Consider the following 15,400-nt stretch of genomic DNA (forward strand, 5'->3'; position numbering starts at 1 on the left):
AAAGAATGTGTTTGAGGAAATGTGAGTAATGTGAGTCAAGTCAGTGATGACTCACACGTACTTGGAGATGGAAAAGTTAGAATTTTGTAGCTTGGAATGCATGCCTATAATCAGTTGGGAAGAATATTGTTTTGTTACCACACAGAAATTACTGTATCTGTTGCCCTAATTATAATAAGCCCTAAAGTACAGAGGTGATAGCACCTTCCAAAATGTATCATAAAATGTTATTTTTTCGACCTTGCAAATTAAATACTTATGTAATCTTATTTTCAGTTTTGTAGCCTTTAGTTGTAGAAGACTTTTAAATTCCATTTATTTTATGATGGTTACTTTTGCATCTCTGTCCTCCGCAAAAAAAATTTCAGTCTATTAATTGAGATACATTGCAAAAAACCCATTAATTAAGTTCTAATTAAATAGGTAGTTATTAATAGTAAGAGAGAAACTGTAATAGCAGGTAGCAAAAGGGAATACCAGACTCAGARAAACCTCATGAGGYRAGATCAGCTAYATGGAATCACCTGTCTGTTGTTAAAAGATAGATCAGATTAGAATCCTGGTAACAATCTTTAAAACTCTGGTACATTGAAGAGTTTGAAACATCCTCTTAGAAAGTGATTTGTAAATTAGAAGAAAGTTCAAGATCTGACATCTGAAATATGGAAGATTGTAAACATACTCTGAACTGACCATAACAATTTCTATCATTTTCATTCTTTCTTGTTCTTTCAATTTCTCTGGGAATATTTAAGCTTCTGGAGAGAGTAAAAATGCAGCTGGCATCTTTTCTGGAGGAYCCTCAGTATCAAGACCAACATTCTTTACATACAGAAATCATAAAAACATTTGGAAGAGTTGGACCTAATGCAGAACCCAGATTTAGAGATGAATGTAAGTTGCATYCATGGGAAGACACAGTCTTCCTCTCTCTGCCTAAAAGCTAATAGGTGTGCTGGTTTTATTGACGAGTTTTTTTCTTTCTTTTCTGTAAACTGTTACTGTTTGAAAGGTACTCCAAGGTACCTTTTCATTTTAGGTGGTGCTACCACAACTTTTAATTTTAAGTTTGAGTCAAACCATTAAATGTGCAAGGTCATCAAAAGTAATTGTTTGCAGTTTTTATTTCAATCTGTTGTGTGAAGTTTCAGGTGCCTGCAATTGCCACATAGCAATTGTTTAATGCTAAACAAGTCGGTGGAAAGCAGTTTCAAATACTAATTCCTGTATTTACTTTTCCAGTTGTTATTCCACACTTGCACAAGTTAGCCTTGGTCAACAACCAGCAGTCTGTTGATTCGAAGAGACTGGATATTGCTACCCACCTGTTTGAATCGTACAGTGCTCTTTCCTGTTGTTGTATCCTTTTTTTAGAGGAAGTTTAGCTGTTATTTCTCTGCTGGTAAGAGAATTGTAATATTTGAGCAATAATTAAGTGTGTMTTTGAATCAGTGGTGTAAAACATGATTATTCACCATAAGGAAGAGGTTTTCAGATTAATATCATGGGTTAGCTGGACTAGGTGCCCACCAAGCTGCTCTCCCTCCCTTCCTCAGCAGGATGGGATGAGGGTGGAGGAGAAAATCAGATGGAGGAAAAACTCATGGGTGAAAATAAAGGCAGTTTAATAAAGCATAARCCATGCATGGAAGCAAAGCAAAACAGCAGATTTATTCTCTACTTTCCATCAGCAAACAATGTCCAGCTATTTTCCAGTAAGCAGGGCTTCTGCACATGTAGCAGTCGCTCCAGAAGGCAAACATCATAATAACAAATTGTATCCTGCCACCCCTTCCTACTTTGTTTTAGTTTTGATATCTGAGCAGCCATCATATGGTATGGAAYATTCCTCTGGCTACTTTGGGGCAACTRTCCTGGCTGTGTCCCGTCCCAAGATCTTGCMCACCCCCAGGCTACTTTTGGGGGKGAATRTTGTGTGAGAGCACCAATGCTGTGCYAGCCCTGCWCAGCAGTACCCAAAACACTRGTGTGTTACCAACATCTTTCTAGGTACCAGTGCAAAGCACAGCACTGTGAGGGCTGCTGTGCAAAAAATTAACTCCATCTGAGCCAGACCCTAAACAGGGGAACTGATAAATACTTTAATAAGAAAGCTACAAGAATGAAACCATTGATCTTAACCAGTAAATCAAGAAAAAAAATAATTGTATGGATGTATTAAATACATTATATTAAATATGTTTAAGAYCTTTTTTCCTTTTTATTAGTCATCAAGTGTCAAATTCTGTTCTCTTCRTTTTCCTGCTGTCCTTGTGTTCCGTAGAACAGCATTATCAGAGGACAAAAAGAATTTTATMATTTCAGAAAGCAATCCTTATAATACCTTAACATCTGGGTTTTAGTTATTTCAGAGGATTTAATGGTCAATCACTTTTTACCRGGACTGAAGTGTTTACGAATTGACATGGAGCATCTCTCTCCGGAGCATGAGGTGAGCAGCTATGTTTACCAATTGAGTATGAGATGTAGGTTGCAGAACAAGTTAAAATGTAAGGGCATTTAAAATTAGAAGTTGAGAGCTGCTCATAAAGGGTATCAAAACATGGCACTGAGGAGCATTTTGCTAAAAAATTGGTCACATGATTTCAAAACCAGTCAAATCTTGTAAAAAGTATTTCTAAACTGAGGACCTCTGCAGACAAATACTCRACTGTCAGAAATGCATGCAGATCTTTGTAGACTGAAGAAAAAGGAAATATTTTTATGATCTTCATGTTAAGTAAAMCAAGGATACACTGAAATCAATGGCTACAATATATTCAAGGAAATTCTGAAAATTGGTGGAATTCAGGAAAGAAATTGTTAAGGGTTGGGAAAAGACAATCCTAAAGTACATGGGATACACTTCTTATCTGGAATACTGTGTCCAACTCTGGGCTCCCCAGTACTGGAGAAAGTCCAGTGAAGGGCTGGAGGAGAGGCGAGAGAACTGGGACTGTTTGGCCTGGAGAAGAGAGGGCTTGGGTGAATTTTATCAGTGTACATATGAATAGCTGAAGAGAGGGTCCAAAGAGGACAGAGCCAGGTTCTTCTCAGTGATGGCCAGAGACCATGGGCAGAGTTGGGATTTTTTTTATTGTGAGAGTGACTGAGCAGTAACACACAGTGTCCAAAGGGGTCTTGAGTCYCCATATTTGACCAGATTACCTCCAGAGGTCCCTTCCAACCTCAGCCACTGATTCTGTGAATTGTAAAGAGCAGATTAAAAGAAGTAGGCAGGACATGGGAGTAAACAAGATCTTCTCTGCTAGGAGGAGTTTACAGAAAATAGCAAAAAAGGTTAGCAGAAAAAGCCAAATTGAGCAATTTGCAAATCTTGGCCATATGCACTCTTGGTAAGTACTTGCAGAGGGCGAATACTAACAAAGAGTGAAACACACAGATGTTAAGTCAGTAGCAGATAAAAAAAAGATGTCATTTAGTTGCATGTTGGAGAAAATCTTAACAGGATGAACATTTCAAGGAATGGAGGGRAAGATTTAATCATAATGTACAGAGGAATACTGTTGTAGTCTTTGAAGGTTAAAACTGGACTTTCATGAGTGACTGTGTACATGAGAAAATTATTTTCYTTGTGTTTGCAAAAGTGACTGAATTGAGATGATTGTGTTCTCTAGGAGTCTAAAGTTCTTATATTTGGTAACAAGGTTTCTTCTTCCAGTTACTTTTTCCATCTAGTAGCCTGGAGTATCAATCTTTTATTTTCTGTATGTTTTTGTTTGAGACGCTTTTCAGCCTGAGAGGAAGGAATTTGACTTCAGGAGGCTGAGTCAGAAGGAAMAGTAGTGGCCTGGGCATCAGTCAGAAACAACACAATTGCACTTTCTTACCACAGGCAGCACTGGAGATGTGGCAATGATAGATTCTCTGTTCAGAGAGAGCTGGCAGATAGATTGTGGTTTGGGAAGCCTTAAGAATATATCTGAAAGCTGCAGTAGGCAAAAGTTTCGTTTTCTTTCACTAATGGGATAATAATACAAATACTGATATTTCAGGTCCAGTTAGTTCTAGTGTCTGTCCTGGAAGYCCTCTATCTTAAAATTAAGTTTTCTGACATWAATGCCATTTACTGTTTCAAATTAGACATTTGCATRAACAGAATTAAGCCTTTTTTTCATTTTTTTGGCCACTATGGTATTATTTATTAGTCAAATGGCATATCACTTCACAAACATACATTCTCTAAATCACAGAGCTTTCGCTCTATTGACTCTAATGTCAGTACAGAGTTGATGCTCCTCTTGGAAGGGTAACATTGTGGAATTGGCTTGTGTGGTCCTGTCAGGCAGCATTTATGACTCATACCTCATACTTGTTTTCTTTCCTTTCATATTAAGAAAAGTGTAAGTTAGGCATTTGAGTCGGACCTTCTCATGTTTGAAAGAAACATTTCACATTGTGGAGACATTCAGATACTTGACCATCATCTCTAGTTCAATGTCAGGTCCCTTCTTCCTGGTTTTCCACTTGCCTTCTATCTATTTTCAAAATAACTGAATTTTGAGTTGCATGATAGTGAGTCAGTACTTGATGAAAATATTTAGTCCATATACTGCAGTATTGTTTATAAGACTTGAGCATGCTAAGTCTCTTAAGTGTCTCTAAATATAGAGTTATACTGCTCTAAAATATCTTTCTTTAAGGAGGTATGATTTCCTAATCACTCCTAGGACCAAAGAAAGAGAACCCAAGGGAATAAGTCTGAGCAGTTATGTGCAAAGCCATAATGTAGAAATTTAGAAATTAATTTGGGGAGGAGGGAAGAATTGCTCTACTTCATCCAGCAGTTACACAGTCTTCCCAGAAGCAGATGTGCAGTGGATGGTAACTCCATCCTGCTATTGAAATGATYCTGGRTCCTTGATTAATTGTTCTCCCCTTKGATMRAGACTTCATATTGTAGGTATTTGGAACATCAGGATTCAGATAGATGTACAAAACTATAGAAAAGCTCCAGTGCACAGGTACAAATTCTAAGTAACAAAATTTGTGGTGACTGTGCTTAGAAATTCCATGGCCTTTTTGATACAGGATAAAAAGCTTGCTTTCCCACTGAAATTCTGAATGTATTTCTCTTGTACCTCTGTCCTATTGAACATCAAGTATYTGCATAACATTTTGTGCAAATGAAGGACAGCAAATTTAGCAGAAAGAGTTGTAGTCCTGTTTGAATGCTGCTCTCTGAAACATTCAAGGGTATGTAACAACTGCTACCTAAATTTTTTTCAAGTGCTGAAGTAGTACTTTTGGAGAAACAGAGTGAGCCCTGGCACAGATCTGCAGATTAGGCCACATCTCATCGGTGTAATTAATGGTTGTGCTGCAAATGTCCAAAGTGACTTGACAGAAACCAACATTTTAATGTATACAAATACATTTTAAAATAGTTACCAGATGGTAGTAACCATTAGTGATTGATCTGTGTTTTAGAGATTGAAAAGGGTTTTTTTCCTTTTCTGTATCGGTTCAGGTTTGGTAAGACACTACTAATTTTAATTGCTTATAGGTTTGMGATTTTAAGTTTAGTGTCTCAAAAGATTATTTAGGCTTCTTCTGAGCTGTGAACAGAGGAAGTTTCCATTTATGCAGTGTGTTTATATGTGTGTATATAAATATTTATAGTTTCATACTTTGCATTCTAACTCTTTTGCCTGAGTGCTTAAAATGCTTTTGTTTTAATGTGTTATAAAAGTATTGTTGTGAGCAGGGCAGGGAGGCATTTACCAGTCRCATTAATAAATTGTATGGTTTTGGGTTTTTTTAAAGCCTACTATWGGAAAGCATTCCTTTATTTTTGGAGAAATGTAAAAATATCATTGTGGAAATGTTTTCAGCCTTAAAAACTCTGCAGAAACCTTTAACACTGTAATGGCTTAAGTAAAGGAAAAAAGCCCTGATTCATAGGAACTCTGAAAGACAACAGTGGAATGATATCAAGTTGGCTTTAGCACTGCCTTTTCATTAAGATGTTGTCTCAGGATGCCATCACATTTATTTCTTTCCTTTCTTTTTCTTTCATGCATAATGTTCATGTCACAGAAGTGAGTTTGCTTTAGCTCTATTTTTAAAAGCCTGGGGAAACAGGAGGGAGTCTTGAACTTGTGTAACTATTTGAAAAACCTATTTTTCCTTAAGGTATTTTGAACATTTTTGTTGTTTCTAACCACAAGGCATTATCAGATAACTGGAACTCAAATGCAACTGAAAAAAATACCAGGGTGACATTTTAAACAGTTCTGCTAATGTCAGAATTAATTGCAGAGTAGATTTCATAAGAACTGTTAATGTTAAAGGAAAAGTGTCAAATGTCATGTATCTCTCTTCCTTATGTGTCTTAGGTTATTTTGAGCTCCATGATAAAAGAATGTGAACAGAAAGTGGAAAACAAGACCGTCCAAGAACCGCAAGGGTAAGACTTCTACTTCCCTTTTTTTTATGTGCCTCCGGAGTCATGTTCTGCAGAGTGTATTCCATAATGGTCTCCAAGGTTTGTGACATGAAAGCCTGCACTGACATATGCTGTATTTGAAAACAAATTTTAGAAACTTCAATACAGCTTGTGGTTGTTTCTGTCTCCAATTTCAAGCACAGGACAACAAATTTTTTTTATAGCAATGAGGTTTTCTGTTCTTATTTTTTATTCATTTAAAGCAGTATTTAAATATCTGTCCTGAATCTGAGAGAGCAGGGAGTGCCTGGCCTAAGTGCTTAGGGCATGTATGTGGCAGACACTTTGCCACCCACGCGGGTGGCAGCCTGCAGACCAAGGGAATTGTTCTGGTCCTGGGAATGGCCTGCTCCAGGCTGGGACAGCCCAGATTGCATTTGACTGGTGCACATCAGAACAGTTTCTCCAGTGTACCCACTGACCCTTGTGTGAGCATGCTTAGGAAAGTATGCTGACTTTGGGAAAATGCCACCTGTGTTGCACTTTGGTAAAACACCCTTTCCACAAACAGAGTAAACCCAGCTCTCCAGGGAGGCATCAAATACATGGGGCATGGGCATCCCTTTGCTTCACATGGTAGAGATGGTATCATATGTGTGCACTTCCTGATAACAAAAGTAGCCAACAGAGCCACGTTGGACATGGAAATTYGGAAAGCTCAGTGTCATGATGAATTGTATGTGCTCTGTTGCCTGCTTGTTGCCTGGAATAGTATGCTAGCCGGTAACTTCTCATGGATTATTATATAACTTAATAAATCCTTAGCAGTGCTGCCAGGAAGAGTGTGAGAATCTGAAAAGAGAATCTTTTCTCAATCCCAATGCTTTGCCATGGGAATTGAGACAATTACTGAAGCTTGTTCATGCCATGCTTCCTTATCTGTAACAAACTGATAGAATTTACTTCTTGAAAGAGCTTGGCCATATAGTCCAGGAAGCATCTGTTTGAGAATGACTAAAATAGGAAAGGTGTATAAGAATTGAACAGAAGAAACATAGTGTGGAAAAAGGGTCAGTCTCTCATGCACCAAATAAAATACTTCGGGCTTTGCTAGTAGTAAATACTTGGAAATCACAGTTAGTCCTATATAGCCATTGCAGAAACAGATGAATGCAAACSTGATACAACATCTAGTCTATTTTCTTTTAGAATGCAACTGCTGAAAGCTGTAAGATTTGAAAAGGATAAGTCTTTGCAATGTGTTCCTTTATTCTTTAATTAGCCTTCCCCTCTCTTATTCAAAATCAGTCTATGATTACAGTCCTGTACTGTACAAAATTAACAAGAAATATTTTACCACTGAACAAATGACCTTTTCGTATACATAAATATCTCCTTTTCTTGCTAAGGGCCATGCTAATTTCAGTTCCTAATTTCAGTGACAAATATATATTTGGCAAAGGATTTAAATGCAGCTGGGATATAAATTACTGAGGTTTGTTAACAACATGGGAATGCATGCACAGAAATCAAAATGGATGCAAAATCTTTCAAAAGATGTTCTTAKCTTGACTTTTCCCCTTACTGTTAGAAAAAGTTTGTCAAATAATATGGGRTCAAAGAAATAGTTTTTTCAGAAGATTAAACTTTGCATTTTTAAATACTGGATAGCCACTTTTGTTAAACAAAGTATTTCAGTCATGGGTAACAACTTACRTTACAAACTGATTGTTATWAATTGCCCACCAAGAATGTCTGTTTTGGCCTAGAGCTTCTCCATAAAACAGGCAGAACTCTGTGTAGCATCTAATTCATCTAGACACCAGGCAAAAATTTGATGTTTACACAGTACTTTTGTTTGTAGGTTGGGTTTTGGTTTGGATTTTTAAATAACGAACAAATGCAAGGACTTTTCTATAGGAYGGATTGTTTTAAACAAGATACAATATTGCTTTGTTGGGTTCTTTGATTAAAGATGACTCAAATTATTTGATTTAATATTATTTTTTGCTGTGTTTAAATATTCAATTTGCATAGTAATGGAAGTATTTGGGGGGTGTATTTAAACTTCTAAGAATGTTGGATGCTATGGATTATGTTTCTATTTACAGTAACACAGTATCAGAAAACATGAACTTCTAGACTCTGCAGTTGTTAATATTTAATTTTTACATGAGGTTGTTAATATCCCCCCCAAACTGTTTCAAAAATCAGTTCAACATTTCCTCAGACTTATTCAGCATCATTAGAATAATGAAAGCACAGTTTATTTAAAACTGCAGGTTTGTCACCGGTTGCTAGGCTTTCTTTTCTGAAGTGAGCAGTTTTGTTTTCTTAATGCTGCTAATGCTTGGAATGTACAGTATTTCCCAAAGAAGTTTTCATAGCTACACACAGCTCTAGGAAACACCGTGGTCTGAGATAGCTTCTTGTCTTTAATCAGCTGATAGTGAGTGTAGACTGTTATTTCCATAATTTATATGCCCTTGCTTTATCATGAATTCAAAGGAAATTGCATAAGACATCCATCTTACGGTAGTAATAATTTACCTGCTGAGTTTTATTAGCTGGCAATATGTTATTCATCACTTGACTGGAGATGTTTAATCAAGCCAAAGATATGTGGGCATGTGATTGTGCCTGAAATAAATATTTCACTTTAAAAGTTTATAATTAAACTATCTGTAAATCCACAGTACAGTTTTAGTGAGAAGGTTCCCTTTTGTTTTTAAGGTACTTTTAAAAGAAGCAGGAATCATTACCACTAAGCACCTGGGTTTTTTTGTGATATGAAATGGGAAAACATACTGGCTGCATCCCTTCTACCTTTGAATAAATCCATTGAAACAATCAGAGTTAACTTCAGTTCAATCTGCCTTGATGCAAGTGTGTCTGACAGAACTGTTTATGACTCTGCAGACTGAAAAGGCAGTTCCTGGAATGTGGCCTTTGCCAGTAAAACAGATTTTGTGGTCTTAGCTACAATTTTGAAATTAAGAGTCCTCACTGAGTTCACAAGGGAGAATTTATTTGGTTATGTTTTCTAAAATTGTCCTTTCTAATGTTGAAAAATGTTTTCCATTTTGACTACAAATATGGGAAATGTGGAATATTTATAAATACTCCTGCTATTGTACGTTTGCTCTGTATTGAGATACTATTGCTCCTGCTATACTAAACAGTTATATGTGAAGTTGAGCTCACTGGTATGTTGTTAATTAAAAAAATTTAAATCTGTTAATTTCACAGCATTGGGATAGTGTCTTAACATGTTGTTCAAAGCTGTGGCATCTTGTAGCTTTGGCATTGATTGGATTGCTCCTTCCAGTCCAGTTTGTGGTAAACCTGTGGCCTCTCTCTGCTGTCCTATACAGAATGTCTCAAGTAGGAACATCCAAGCACAGTTAGTAGGGGCCACATTCWCAACAACCAGAAGGAGGAGAAGCTCCTGACCCAGTGAGGGGCTGACCCAGTGGGTTTCAGGGTGGGATTTACAAGAAATTTATAAGGAGATCAAAGGAAAGCTGATCAAGTAATACAAAGTCAAGGTTTATCAAGAGTTACTAGGTTGGCAATCCACACCAATTTTAAACTCTGCTCAGCTGGAAGTAGTTGGAAAATAAGAGTTGAAAATTAAGGACAGAGGTCACTGTTTTGTATATAACTTGCTTTTGCTCTTCTCTACACATCTGCTAATGGTCACTGTTGGGGGCAGGATACTTGGGCTAGAAAAGTCTCTGAACAAATCCTGTTGATAGTAATACACTAGGTAAACACAAGGATTGAAGTTTCTGGTGAGAATGCAAAGCCAGTCTTTCACGGAGATATTTGGTCACTAGAGCAATTCCCAAATAGGTAACAAATATTAATGTGATGACATCCAAAGGTACTAAAAACTAGTGTATGCAAAAATATTTTACCATTTTCACAGGCACTGTGAGCACATTATAATCAACTTAAGAATGTATATTTGGACTAGGTAGTGATGGTTTTTCAGTTCTTCTTTGCAGATTGATCTTTATTGACACCTCTAAAACACAAAGATGATTTAGTTGCTTGATAAATAAAACAACACCATAATGTTCTTCTTAATTTGTAGTCTTATGCCACTAAATGTTTTCCTTTTCAGCTCGATGTCGATTGCAGCGAGCCTGGTGAGTGAAGATACAAAGACCAARTTTTTGAACAAAATGGGCCAGCTGACTACATCAGGTGCAATGTTGGCTAATGTGTTCCAGAGGAAGAAGTAAGGTGGGAAAAGGAACTCCCAGCTAACACTAAGGTGGACCTCACAGAGACTGGTTCCTGTACTTGAAGTACTTGCCTTTTAATTTCTTCTGTCTTATGTTCTTGTAGTATAATTTTATTCTAACCTCCAAAGATATTTGCACTGCTTTTGAATATCGCTGTGTATCTGTTAATTTTTGGGTTAACTGTGGTTGATATAAAAACTGAAATCATAGTCTGTACCAAGTCCCTGTTCTGTGTTCTTGTCTTTCCAGCATTTTTTTTATATAGTGGAAGGTTTTGGTTTTTTATTTTCTGACAGGATATCAGCAAATATCTGTATTATACATGGAGCTATTCTGACGGTACTTAAAATAATGTAAATTTGAAGTCATTGTCATGAAGTAATAAAAGTGGAGATTACTTATGTATTTAAATTATGAGAGAGTAATGCAGATTTTTTAATTATGTTTCTAAAAAGAAGAGGAAGAGCCACCAGCATTTGTCTGTGCTTCTAGGGTTGTTTTTGTAAGTATTGTGCATCTTGAATCCAGAGGAATTGCAGTATCTAATGTATGAGACTGCTTGCACTGCATCAGTCTGCAGGGAATGCTCATGTTTCAGATGCTTTATGCTGACATTGTAAATGCTGTACAAAGTCCTTCAGATAAAATTCTCACATCTCTATGTTTTTTTGAGGGATTTTTTTCTTTTTTTGGGATTTTTGTTTTATTTTAAAGCACTTTACAAGTCTACAGATCCACAGGCACATCCATTAAAGTAAAAACAAAACGTGATAAATTAATAAACATTAATATATGTATAAGGTACTACACAGGGTCCCCAGTACAGTTCTGCAGGCAGAGGAAACCTTATGCAGGAGAGAGACTGCTTTCWTCTTGCACTCAGTGTGCAGTTCTGTGTACTGTGAAAACTAAAACTAAGATATTTTGTTGTTTAGATTGAATTTTGGTTCAAGTTTAATTTTGGAGTATTTGAAATTATGTTACGTTTGATGTGCAATTTCTTTAAAATGTTAAGTAGACTGCCTACATGCTTTTTGAAAATGACATTACAAGGAATATATTCAACAACTACCAAATATTTTTGTTAGCAAGGAAGCATTAACAACTAAATCCTTCTCTTCTTATGCAGCACTTTTCCCCCCCCTCTTTATGTCAATGTAAGCTTCTGAAAGTAAACTCAAGTGCATGCATGAACTGGTATGAGGTAGCAAAATATAAAAGCTCAGGCATTCTCTGATACGGTACCATTCAGCTGGAAATATGGACATCTTTGAGGACAGGGAAAGCAAAAGTAGTGAGGGAATAAATATTCACTCCTGAAACAGAATCTGGSTGGAATAGCCCGTCGGGTATTGCCCTTAGATGGAAATAGTGGAGATGACTTGAGGCTTCTGACTGCTCCATGTCTGTGCCTGTTGGCTCTGCATACGCTGTTGCCTGCCACGTTCGTGCTGTGACAGGGCCTGCTGCTCCCGTGTGCACTGTCGGTCCCCTTACACTGCACTGATCAAACATTTTTCCGGAGGTTACAGACAGCTCCATGCCTTCATGTTGCTTGTTACCATGAAAATATACTTTTAGCAGACTGACTGTGAAATGGAGACATTCCTGAGGAATGGCAAGTGGTGACGTTCCTCTCTTTTGTTCTGTTGTCAATAAAAAGTTTTGTATACCTGCCTTGTCTTGTTACTTCTGCCCTTCTCTGGAAAAGATCATTGCATCAAAAGAGCTTTTACAGGAGAGAGGTCTAATGCACAGAAATTCTTTAGCCTTAAATATTTTCACATAGCAGGTGGTAGGCTGAACTTGCTCAAGTTCCTTTCTCTGGGTGCTTGGCTTCTAGACAAATGGCTTTACTGCCATTTTCATGCAGGTTCTCCTCCTCTCCTGTGTCTCCTATGCCACAGTTTTGTTTTGTTTTTTTTYTTACTCCTTCTCTTTTCTGATTTCTCCAGCAGTTGCCATGCCAGAGACAGCTTTGTAGTCATGAGATTGAAATGAGAGGTCTGTGGTTAAGCTTCTATTTGCCAAAGCAGGGCAGCGCCTGTGACAGTGCCTGCTCACCTAACCTGAACTTCATCCAGTGTTTGGAAAAGCTGTGAATTGGCATGAGCCAAAGAACTGACAGCAATTCAACTGTGGAGAAAGTGGGATGAGACTCTTTAGTTTATTAATATAAAGGTAGCATCTTTACCCAACTCGGTCCCATCTCTCCGACTCCTAGCAAAGTACAGCTTTCACTAGTCAGGGTTCTACTTCACAGCAGTTGTAGGAATTTGAGTGAGGATCCCAGAAAAAAAMCAGCATTTTAACTACTGCAGTGAAAAAATTACTGTGTAGCAGCAAACTGAAAAGGCAGGTTGTTCTCAGTAGCTTTGTCTCCTAAATTTCATGTCTCTGTTGGTATATGTTGGTTGCAGGAGTTTTTCCAAGTGTTAATTAGTTTTCAGATATTGAGATTTTCAAGAAGATTGCGAGAAGTTGTTCTGTGCAGGGTTTGGGGATATTTGGTTTTTTCTTGATTATCCCTCTTAACTATGGTAGTGTAGCATTCAGGACTGGAAAAGAAAAGAGAAACCTATTTAATGAGAAGAATTACCAGAACATTTTAAATTAACTTTTCCCCCTGCTTCGTGTTATTTTTCAAAATTAGTGAACCTTTTGGGAGAAAATGTTTTGTTAAAAGAAAGCAGTTCATCCTCAAAGGATTGTCTTCAATTGCTTATGGCTTTGCCTAAGTAAGGATTCTGAAAAAAAAAAAAAAAAAGTAGATATTTGCTTTATTAGCATTGCCTGAACTTCAACTTGTTTGCTTTAAATGTTGATGGTCTCATGCTGACCCTAGTAAAATATGAGAGAAAATCTTAGTATATTTAAAATAYTGACTCATGTTCTTCAGCAAAAGTGATTTGTGGGCTGAAGGTACCTGGCTTCCTGAATATGTTTTCTGTATATTAAGCATAAGGCTAACTGGTGTTATGCCTATATTTTGTTCTGAAAGAGATTGTTTTCTAAAACTATAAATTAGGCAAATTGCTCTTTTTGTATCTTTTAATGAAGGTGAATAAAGGGAGCTCCTTAAGAAAAGTTGATCAGTCTTCTGTCAGTCTCTTCCCACTCCCCTTCCACACCAAGATGGAAAAAAMATGTTGCTTTTACTGTACATGAAAGTATATTCTGGTTAGGAGAACTAACAGCAGTATTTGAATGCATTTGGGGCTAGAGAAGGTGAGGAAGCTGATGGATTGAAAGATTAAAAATCATCCATTAAAAAAACACCTGTTGTGAAGAACAAAGAGTTTTTGTAATATATTCTGGGAATTCATTGCTACTTAGGGACGATAAGATGATTCAAAAAGATAAAGAAAAGCAGATTTGTGGGATATTTCTACTCTCTCTGTTGTGAMAGTGGCATTTTTCTGTTCCTGCAGTCAATAGCTCTACATTTTAGTGCATTTATGTAGGTGGGTATAATGCATTCAAAATGTTTTAAGTATTTTCCCATATGGAACTTGCTGATGTTGATATTTAAGTGAGGAAAACCAGCTCAGGTTCATGGAGCAGAAAGTCACTGATGTATTGATACAGCAAACTGATTGACATGGCACTAATCAGAGATGCAGTCACAGAATTTCCTGCATCAGATGTAAGTGCTGATAAATTACAGTACTGAAGGCAACAAGACTTCGAGGAAACTGGTTCAGTGGTTTTCTGAGTGTGTTGGGCTAATGTTTCTAGCAAAAACATTAGTAGATAATTTGTTTTAGACTATGAAATTGGTCAACAAAAGCCCAGAGGAGTGTGGTTGTTGAATAAAGCTGCTGAGGTGCTGGATGTCAGCAGCAACTGCTGGATTTATTGTGTGTTAACTAATGCAGATGAGTAACCATGATTGAGTAATCATTTTTCTGGAGAAGCTATTTCTGAGCTGTTCTGCCTGTAGGTTTAATGCTGGCTAGGTTTCATCCATAAGGTAAGCTATAGGAAAAGATTATGCTGCTTGCAGATTTAGTAGCAGCCAATTCAGTGGTAAACAGCCTCTGTCTTTGAGGGCATCTGCACTGACGTGCTGAACTGGAACATCCATTGCACTTCCAGTCTGGTGAGAAACTTCCTTAGACTGAAGATTTCCATTTCCTAGAAACTTCTGAGCAAGAGCGGTTCTACTGCAGAAGTCAGTGACTTGAAATAGTGACTCACTACTTGGTGTTGAGGGCCAACACCATGGCAGTGGTCAGTCTGGTTCCTTTCCCAGCACTGGGACTGCACGTGCTCGCCACCATCATTCAGTCACCCCATGTCAGGCTGGTCTGCACTCTGCTCTCTGACTTTGCTGTCCACAGAGGCAGAGGGCTGTTTATTCTCATTTAAATAGTGTGTGTGTGTAAATAGAGCTGTTTGCTGTGTATTTGAATATTGCCATTGCCAAAACTATTTGAACTGGCCTTGTGCTGCTGCTCTTTGTCCTGTGCTTTCASAGAGATTATTCCCAATTCCCAACACCTGAGAGGCTTCTTCAGGAGATGGAGGCAGTATAGTGGAGTCCTGCTGAAGTGATAGCAGAGCGTGTGCCTTGTAAGATCACGTGGGTCATTCTGTCAGGCATTTGCACCTTGCCTTTAAATATGCTGCAAGGAGAGGGGGAAGTGGTGGCAGGGAAGACKCAGCTGTAATGTTTAATAGGTAATAAGGGCTCATTTACATCTGATCCCTTGCTGACAGATGAATGCACTCCATT

General features: G+C 37.6%; 1 protein-coding gene across 3 annotated transcripts in view; it reads left to right on the forward strand.

Annotated features, from left to right (window-relative positions):
* The window catches only part of RELCH (RAB11 binding and LisH domain, coiled-coil and HEAT repeat containing), an 84,848-nt gene extending 72,509 nt beyond the window's left edge, over positions 1–12,339 (forward strand). For 2 of the 3 annotated variants that reach the window (XM_057373126.1, XM_057373125.1), the window contains exons 25-29: positions 756–894; positions 1,243–1,359; positions 2,364–2,452; positions 6,360–6,430; positions 10,539–12,339. In XM_057373126.1, coding sequence (XP_057229109.1) covers positions 756–894; positions 1,243–1,359; positions 2,364–2,452; positions 6,360–6,430; positions 10,539–10,659 — 537 coding nt within the window. In that variant the 3' untranslated portion in view covers positions 10,660–12,339. Of the gene's footprint in view, positions 1–755; positions 895–1,242; positions 1,360–2,363; positions 2,453–6,359; positions 6,431–10,538 lie in introns of those variants that run through there. The other variant, XM_057373127.1, reaches the window with a different exon arrangement.
* The last annotated feature ends 3,061 nt before the right edge of the window (positions 12,340–15,400 follow it).

This window comes from Malurus melanocephalus, unplaced genomic scaffold (assembly GCF_030028575.1).
Source record: "Malurus melanocephalus ecotype Western Australia unplaced genomic scaffold, MMel_1.1 scaffold_187, whole genome shotgun sequence".
In the NCBI taxonomy this organism is placed as follows: Eukaryota; Metazoa; Chordata; class Aves; order Passeriformes; family Maluridae; genus Malurus; species Malurus melanocephalus.